The sequence below is a fragment of the Bison bison genome, unplaced genomic scaffold (assembly GCF_000754665.1).
Source record: "Bison bison bison isolate TAMUID 2011002044 unplaced genomic scaffold, Bison_UMD1.0 scf7180017864478, whole genome shotgun sequence".
Classification (NCBI taxonomy): Eukaryota; Metazoa; Chordata; class Mammalia; order Artiodactyla; family Bovidae; genus Bison; species Bison bison.
In genome coordinates this window covers 78,336-87,959 of record NW_011495038.1, presented here as the reverse complement: position 1 = coordinate 87,959, position 9,624 = coordinate 78,336, and the positions used below count along the sequence as shown (strand labels likewise).

General features: G+C 42.0%; 1 protein-coding gene across 1 annotated transcript in view; it reads right to left on the bottom strand.

Annotated features, from left to right (window-relative positions):
* Nucleotides 1-1,262: 1,262 nt before the first annotated feature.
* Nucleotides 1,263-9,624, bottom strand: part of PIWIL4 (piwi-like RNA-mediated gene silencing 4) — a gene marked incomplete at its 5' end in the record, with an annotated part of 58,995 nt that continues 50,633 nt past the window's right edge. Inside the window, 5 exons of the mRNA XM_010862131.1 lie at nt 1,263-1,379; nt 2,052-2,199; nt 2,306-2,431; nt 7,688-7,841; nt 9,178-9,248. Coding sequence (XP_010860433.1) covers nt 1,263-1,379; nt 2,052-2,199; nt 2,306-2,431; nt 7,688-7,841; nt 9,178-9,248 — 616 coding nt within the window. The remainder of the gene's footprint in view (nt 1,380-2,051; nt 2,200-2,305; nt 2,432-7,687; nt 7,842-9,177; nt 9,249-9,624) is intronic.

Genomic DNA, 9,624 nt, shown 5'->3' with positions numbered 1-9,624 from the left:
TACACGGGCGGAGGGGTTCCACAGCAGCACAGTTTGCTTACAGTAAGGCAGGGAGGGGCAGGGTCTATGCGCACAGATGCCCTCAGGTGGGCAGATGGATGGGAGCCTGTGCAAGTTCTCTTCTGATGGCACCTGTTGTTTAGGAAGCAATAGGAGACAAGAACACAACGAGAGAAGCTGCTACCAAGTGAAATAAAGTTCCACGAGAGAGTAAGTAAAATCTGAAAAAGAATACATCTATTTGTGTGTATATATGGGCTTCCAGGTGGCACTAGTGGTAAAGAACCCGCCTGCCAATGCAGGAGACTGAGAGACGTGGGTTTGATCTCTGTATTGGAAAGATCCCCTGGAGGACGGCATGGCAACCTACTCCACTGTTCTTGCCTGGGGAATCCCATGGACAGAGGAGCCTGGCAGGCTATAGTCCACAGGATTGCAAAGAGTCAGGCATGACTGAAGTGGCTTAGCATGCACGCAGGCATATATGTGTAAATATACATGTACAACTGAATCACTTTGCTGTACACTTGAAACTAACACAACGTTGTAAATTAACAATACTTCAATTTAAAAAAAGGAAGAATAAGTGAAATGTTCACTTTTGGAAATATAACTCAAAGAGTGATGGTGAGGTGGTTTAGGGGCTAAGAGTTTTTGCTGAAAGCCCTTAGATAATGCAGTTCATATGAAATGTCAACTAAAATTCAAATAACAATAAACACGCATGTGATGCTCTCAATTTTCTTTATTTTCTAACAACTACTTAAACCACTCAACAAAACACTCTACAACATAATTTTAAGAAAACTTCTGCAAATTTTAGGGTGGAAATTAGACCCTACCATTAAAATATCACACAAGCACTTATTTAACTTTTTGGTATTCCTTACAGGTGATGGTACATTTTAACTCTATACACCACAGAATTCACCCTGAGCACAAAGCTCTTTAAAATAAAACAACACATGTGTATACCATGTGGCTGATTCATGTTGATGAAACGCAGAGATAAGCACAATATTGTGGAGCAATCATCCTTCAATAAAAATTTTTTTTAAAATAAAAATAAAAATAAAACATCATTTCTTCTGAACCATTTCGGATTCAGTTGCTGTGGCTTTTTTTTTTTTTTTTCCCTCAGAAGTTAAAACTACACTCAATCTGCTTCCCAGAGCCACAGCCTTGAGCTTATAGCAGATTTGTACAGAGTACATCAAGGGCTCCTCAGAATCCTCCACCAGCGATGCCCTCCATTCATGTTATCACAGGTAGAAGAGAGAATTGGCTAATTCCAAACTTGGTTCTTTATGAAGGCTTTGTGCCACCAGGAAGGTCAGCTTGCGTGCATACTGACAGGGAGCTGGAATACTGATTAGGCCCTAAGGAGGAAAATGTATTGATAGTAATTAAGAGGAAAACTTACTCTTCAAAGCAGTATTCTTTCCTGAGGTTTTTTTCATCCACTATTTATACATATGTTAGAATGTGTGTAAATCAGTAAGAACTCACCAACAAAGGGCAACCTCGCTCACTGAGAACTTAAATTCGCTGGGCAGGATGGGGAGCCAAGAGGTTTCATGACGCCCGGACCTGTGAGCCACACACTGAGGGCTGACCTACGTTTCCTACAACTTGATGCTCGGAGGGGCTGCATGCAAATCTTGGCTTTGGACCTTGACAGCAGCTCTGGAATGGAGTCACGCCTATTGCTTTCCCACCAGACACAACATCTGAGTTGCCTTCAACTGTCTCATCTGTAACTTGGAAGTAACAATACCCTGATTTCCTCCCAGACCGGTATAAAATAATATATATAGTAAAGTCTTCAAGAAATTATCAATGCTAATGCATTCTAATAGTTACTGGTATTTTATGTCTATGATAGAGTGGGTTTCATGCAGTGTGGACTGAGAAATCATCCATCCATCCATCCATTCACTCATCCATCCTTTGTGGAAATTCAGGCATTGTGCCAAAGGTGAATCAAGGGACAACTTCCAGGTGGGCACCCCAAGTTCTGCTCTGCAACTAAGTACACGGCTGTCACTCACCATCCAGTTGTAGTACACGTGACACAGTTTGAATGTGAGTCTCTGCATGTGGTCGGGCTTCAGGCCATTGTCATCATAAATGACGTTATAGTAGGTGGGATTAACGGTTCCCCGACAGGCCATCTGGCTGATCAAGTAAAAGTCATACCTGAGGGGAAAGGAAGGATTGTGAGAAAGAAGGCATGCAGAACAGGGCCGAACCTGACCACACATGGTCAAAGCTTTGTTAAAAATAGATTTTCTAACAGACTTGCCATTCCGGCCGTGTTGCTTCCGAATCCACGACAGTGCCAAGTGGTGGGTTCTGCAGATTTCGGCCAGTTTCCGCCAAGAATCGTGGCATGCCCTTCTTCCTGACCACAATCACTGACAGTTTGGGGCTTAAGACCAGAGAGGCAAAATAAAAAATAATAGTGATAATAAGAAGACGGAGAGAACTAAAACCAAGCCATGCAGCCTTTTCTATTTATTTATATATTTTTGGTAATTTTAAAATGAAATAAATTCATTCATTCACAAAATGCTGCAAAACAAAGAAAATTAAAATTACCCCTAGTCTCCTCTCCTCCCTGAAATATAAACAATCTTTAAATTAAGGATCATCTTCATTTGTTGCCAAAGTGTGGTATGTCCAATCACTTGACCAGTTTCCATCATTGAAAGGGGATGGGGAAGAATGGTTCATCAGTTCAGTTCAGTCGCTCAGTCGTACCTGACTCTTTGCAGCCCCATGAATTGCAGCATGCCAGGCCTGCCTGTCCATCACCAATTCCCGGAGTTCACTCAAACTCACGTCCATTGAGTTGGTGATGCCATCCAGCCATCTCATCCTCTGTCATCCCCTTCTCCTCCTGCCCCCAATCCCTCCCAGCATCAGAGTCTTTTCCAATGAGTCAACCCTTCACATGAGGTGGCCAAAGTACTGGAGTTTCAGCTTTAGCATCATTCCTTCCAAAGACTACCCAGGGCTGATCTCCTTTAGAATGGACTGGCTGGATCTCCTTGCAGTCCAAGGGACCCTCAAGAATGGTTCATGGGACAATAAATTACAATTAGCACTTCTAAAGAAAGCATTTATAGAATTATACACAAAGACAAATTCTTTTTTCCATTAGCAATCATCTCCCTGTTTCACCTTCACTCTTCTTCTCAATTTCTGAATAAAAAATGGAAAACTAGCAGCTCTCCTTACTCCTCCAGTCATTGCTTCTGAATCCTGCAAAACACATGCCTGGGAGGGTGGATGGACAGACCACATACACCTTGGGGCCAAATGCTGAATGACCAGGTGTTAAGTGTTAATAGATAAAATCCAAATATTCGCCCCTGGTAGCTCAGCGGTAAAGAATCCACCTGCAATGCAGGAAACTTAAGTTCAATCCCTGCACTGGGAAGATTTCCTGGAGAAGGAAATGGCAACCCACTGCAGTATTCTTGCCTGTGAAATCCCAGAGACAGAGAAGCCCGGTGAGCTACAGCCCATGGAGTCTCACAAGAGTTAGACATGGCTGGGCAACTAAACAAAAACAAATATTTTCCATTATGGGAGAAACCTCCAGATCACTGAAAATTCACTTTAAGCACTTTATCTTAAAAATACTTTATTAATGTTTTCGATCTCAAAACTTTTAAAAAGTTGATGTCATAGTGCAGGAGAACTAACTCTTTAGCATTGTCAGCTGCTAAAATGTATCCTTCAATCCCCAAATTGCATGCTGGTGACTCTTGGATCGGTTAGATTGACCCAACGCAAACCACTTCAGTATTCTTGCCTTGAGAACCCCATGAACAGAATGGAAAGGCAAAAAGATAGGCACTGAAAGATGAACTCCCTAGGTTGGTAGGTGCCCAGTATGCTACTGGAGAAGAGTGGAGAAATAACTCCAGAAAGAATAAAGAGATGGAGCCAAAGAGAAAACAATGCCCAGTGGTGGATGTGTCTGGTGGTGAAAGTAAAGTCCGATGCTGTAAAGAACAATATTGCATAGGAACCTGGAATGTTAGGTCTATGAATCAAGGTAAATTAGAAGTGGTCAAACAGGAGATGGCAAGAGTGAACATTTACATTTTAGGAATCAGTGAACTAAAATGGACTGGGATGGTTGAATTTAATTCAGATGACCATTATATCTACTACTGTGGGCAAGAATTCCTTAGAAGAAATGCAGTAGCCCTCAGGGTCAACAAAAGAGTCTGAAATGCAGTACTTGAATGCAATCTCAAAAATGACAGAATGATCTCTGTTTTCAAGGCAAACTATTCAATATCACAGTAATCCAGGTCTATGCCGAAACACTAATGCCAAAGAAGTTGAAGCTGAATGGTTCTATGAAGACCTACAAGACCTTCTAGAACTAACCAAAAAAGTGACCAAAAAAAGATGTTCTTTTCATTATAGAGGACTGGAATGCAAACATAGGAAATGAAGTAACAAGCAAGTTAGGCCTTGAAGTACAAAATGAAGCAGGGCAAAGGTTAACAGAGTTTTGCCAAGAGAACGCACTGGTCATAGCAAACACCCTCTTCCAACAACACAAGAGAGACTTACACGTGGACATCACCAGATGGTCAATAGTGAGATCAGATTGATTATATTCTTTGCAGCCAAAGATGGAGAAGCACCAAAAACATGGCCAGGAGCTGACTGTTGCTCATATCATGAACTTCTCATTGCCAAATTCAGACTTAACTTGCAGAAAGTGGGGAAAACCACTAGACCATTCAGGTATGACCAAAACCAACTCCCTTACAATTACACAGTGGAAGAGACAAATAGATTCAAGGGATTAGATCTCATAGAGTGGCTGAAGAACTATGGATAGAGGTTCATGACATTGTACAAGAGGCAGTATCAAGACAATCCCCAAGAAAGCAAAAAGGCAAAATGGTTGTCTGAAGAGGCCTTACAAATAGCTGAGAAAAGAAGAGACGCTGAAGTCAAGGGAGAAAAGGAAAGATATATCAATCTGAATGCAGAGTTCCAAAGAATAGCGAGGAGAGATAAGAAAGCCTTCCTCAGTGATCAATGCAAAGAAATAGAGGAAAATAGTAGAATGGGAAAGACTAGAGATCTCTTCAAGAAAATTAGAGATACCAAGAGAACATTTCATGCAAAGATGGGTACAGTAAAGGACAGAAACAGTATGGACCTCACAGAAACAGAAGATATTAAAAGGTGGCAAGAATACACAGAAGAACTATACAAAAAAGTATCTTAATGACCCAGATAACCATGATGGTGTGATCACTCACATAGAGTCAGACATCCTGGAATCCGAAATTAAGTGGCCTGAGGAAGCATGACTACGCACAAAGCCAGTGGAGGTGATGGAATCCCAGTTGAGCTATTTCAAATTCTAAAAGATGATGCTGTGTAAGTGCTGCACTCAACATGCCTGCAAATCTGGAAAACTCAGCAGTGGCCACAGGACTGGAAAAGATCAGTTTTCATTCCAATCCCAAAAAAAGGCAATGCCAAAGAATGTTCAAACTACCACACAATTACACTCATTTCACATACCAGGAAAGTAATGTTCAAAATTCCCCAAGTCAAGCTTCAACAGTACATGAACCAAGAAATTCCAGATGTTCAAGTTGGTTTTAGAAAAGGCAGAGGAACCAGAGATCAAATTGCCAACATCCGCTGGATCATCAAAAAAGCAAGAGAGTTCCAGAAAAACATCTACTTCTGCTTCACTGATTATGTTAAAGCCTTTGACTGTGTGGATCACAACAAACTGTGGAAAATTCTTCAAGAGATAGGAATACCAGACCAGCTGACCTGCCTCCTGAGAAATTTGTATGCAGGTCAAGAAGCAACTGTTAGAACCAGACATGGACCAATGGACTGGTTCCAAATTGGGAAAGGAGTACGTCAAGGCTGTATATTGCCACCCTGTTTATTTAACTTCTATGCAGAGTACATCATGTGAAATGCCGGGCTGGATGAAGCACAAGCTGGAATCAAGATTGCCAGGAGAAATATCAATAACCTCAGATATGCAGATGATACCACTCTCATGGAAGAAAGCAAAGTGGAACTGAAAAGCCTCTTGATGAAAGTGAAAGAGGAGAGTGAAAAAGTTGGCTTAAAACTCAACATTCAGAAAATTAAGATCATGGCATCTGGTCCCATCACTTCATGGCAAATGGACAGGGAAACAATGGAAATAGTGACAGACTTTATTTTCTTGAGCTCCAAAATCACTGCAGATGGTGACTGCAACCATGATATTAAAAAATGCTTGCTCCTTGGAAGAAAAGCTATGATCAACCTAGACAGCATATTAAAAAGCAGAGGTATCACTTTGCCAACAAAGGTCTGTCAAAGCTATGGTTTTTTTCCAGTAGTCATGTATGGATGTGAGAGTTGAACCACAGGAAGGCTGAGCATTGAAGAATTGATGCTTTTGAACTGTGGTGTTGGAGAAGACTCTTGAGAGTCCCTTGGACTGCAAGGAGATCCAACCAGTCAATCCTAAAGGAAATCAGTCCTGAATACTCATTGGAAGGACTGATGCTGAAGCTGAAGCTCCAATACTTTGGCCACCTGATGTGAAGAACTGACTCATCAGGAAAAGACCCTGATGCTGGGAAAGACTGTAGGCAAGAGGAGAGGGGGACGACAGAGAGTGAGATGGTTGGATGGCATCATGGGTTCGATGGACATGAGTTTGGGCAAGCTCTGGGAGTTGGTGATGGACAGGAAGGCCTGGCGTGCTCCAGACCATGGGGTCACAAAGAGTCGCACACGACTGAGCAACTGAACTGAAATGAAGTGACCCAAGGTCAGTGGGGAATGAGAAAGTTTGGCTCTGATAGTTTGAATGCAGCTAAAGGTGGTTTTGCCACTGAGCTATGATGCTCTCCCTCCTTTCTGATGGTCACGGATGAGGTCAAGGTTTGGCTCCTTTTGAGCCTCAACAGTTGTATGATGGTATAACCCTACAGAGGAGAGGGAGTGCTATGCACAACTTGGAAGATAAGGCTTGCTGAGGATTTTAAGAAGCCATCTTAAGATCATAATCCTCCTCCATTTTTCTGGTTCTAACATTTTTCTTGCACTTACCACTGGATATAATCATGGAGGAAAATGAAGCAAGGCATCGAATCTAGAAATCTGACAGTAGAGAAAGGTTCTTGGTGTTTAGCATGGTCTGATTTCCAAATGCAGCCTTGATTTCACAGCACCCACACCGCACTCAGCATCTTCTACACACCTGAGATGCAGATTAGTGCCTGCACGTCAGAGCCTTTCACCCTTGTGTTGATCTGGGCCTCGAATTTGAAACCAGAGCTTGTTTTTTTTCCCCTAGCATGTTAATATGTACGAAGCATCTTTAGTTGCCAGCAGCCCTGCAAGCTTCCTGCTGAATCTCAGTGTCAGCTGCTCTGGAGATTCCTGCCTTCTTCTGGTACCCCTACCCAGGGCCACCAAAAGCTCACAGCACCCAGACAATTTACATAAGACTATTCCCAACCACCCTCCAATCTAGGGGTGGTTGTACTTGCATAAAGCAGAAATGGGGCAAAACTTAACCACACGAAAAATAAAAGAGACAGATGCACATAATAATTTTAATAGTTGCGATGAATGTGTCAGAATTGGAAGTGGGAAAAGAATACTCATTTGATACCTGGTATTTGAACTTGCTTCGATCACACTGCTCAGCAGTTGTGGGACTTCATAGTCAACGAGTGTCTGGAGCTGACCATCGCCGACACCATCACGGTACACGATTATCCGTGCTGGCAAACCCTGATTATGCCTATACCACCTGTTCAGCGCCCCTGCAGGATTTGATGTTAGTAAGAGAAGGATGACTTGTCCGATGCCAACAAAGAATAACATTCCCATATATTTCAGTGTTTAAATAGCTTGCTATTTCAGACCACACTGAGATAGGGTAATACCTAATTTGGGTTATACCTAATATAAAATTGGATAACTTTCTGGAACATTGCTGCATTTCTGCTATTTAAGGAATCATAATAGCTTCTGTGGCATAATATATCCTCAAACTCAGCATATCTCTTTAGTAAAATTTTAATATCTAAGCAATAAATTAAAATTTAATTTATGCCATAGACATACAAATTCCCCCAAACCAAATTAATACTAATTTAGTTTCTTTCAATCCTCTCAAAGACTGGATAATATTATGTAATTTTCTTCTCTAATGAGCATAATGAAAACACAAGGAAAAGACTTGGCTGCTCCTGTAAAAAACATCTCTTCACACTGACTCACCCATAAGTCTCGCTGACAGTGTGAACTCTGAAAAATTTCCACTCACTTTAAGAAACTGCCTAAAGAGCAGAGACTCCTACCCAACAGAAACTTTTCATAACTACTGCTAAAAAAATGACCAGGTTTTGAAGTGAAGGGAAAGTAATATGATAAAATTCCTGCATCTATGGCACCACTGTATTAGGAGAGTTTATGGTCCCGGAGATTGGTTTTAATTTGATAGAAGATGACCATATGTATAAGTCCACTACCAGGACATATCACCAAGTGCACTTTTTTGGGAAACAAATATTTACAACCCCTCAGAGTTTATAGTTGTGATGATGCAGATTGGGGGCAGGGGGAGTTGTACAGGTCACATTGCTAGGCAGGGGCCAAGCGAGTTTCGGACCTGGGTTAGAAAAGACATGGGAACCCCAGACCCCTCTTTCCACTGCATTCCTCTGTGAGGAGGGCACCCTCCCCATCTGCTGTCTTCCCCATTTTCTCCTCTGATGCCACACCTGACCTGCCAGCACCCCCACCCCCAGCCCCCCAGGCTTCTCTCCTGTTTGTAGACCTGGTCTGTCACAATTCTTGTTCCTCCAGACTAAGTTTCTTTTGGCCTTCAAACTGCTTGCCAGAATCACCAGCAGCTACAAACTTTTCTTTCCTCCTGGCTTTCAGTTTTTCACACAGAGACACAAACGTAAATTCCACAGAGCCTATCTGTCAGCCTGAGTCAGGCCACAGCTTTGGGGTCTCCAACTAGGTGCCAATTGACTGAGGGAGACTTAAAGAGTCTGTTTCCACCTGTCTGATCTGCTAGAAGCTTATGGACTTTGGGTCTGAAGGAGCAGTCCTTGGAGCCCACCCCAACTGCTATGAGTTTAGTACCGATCATGAACACTTTTAAGCAGTCTGCAACATGAGCTGTTGTTCTCTGAAGGATACAGCGGGAAAACCACCTAAAGTAAGCAAAGAACCAAAGTAAAGTTCACCTTTGAAAGTACTGCTATCAACATGCATAAGTATTAAATTAAGAAGTAGACATTATAACTAAATCAATGTTCATAACTTTTTATACACTATATGATTACTATTATATTAAAATGCTCTCCCTCACCCCCTCCCACTCAATAAAATTGACTGATACTAGAAACTAAAGCACAGTGCTAGCATCATATGTCTCTGGGTTCAAGTCTTGGCTGGTAAATTCACCAACTGTGTGCCTCAGTTTCCTCATTTGTGCCAAGGAAATTTACAAAATAGTAATGTAGTTAGTGGCTCCCCAGGTAGCTCAGTGGTAAAGAATCTGCCTGCCAATGCTGGAGCCATGGGTTA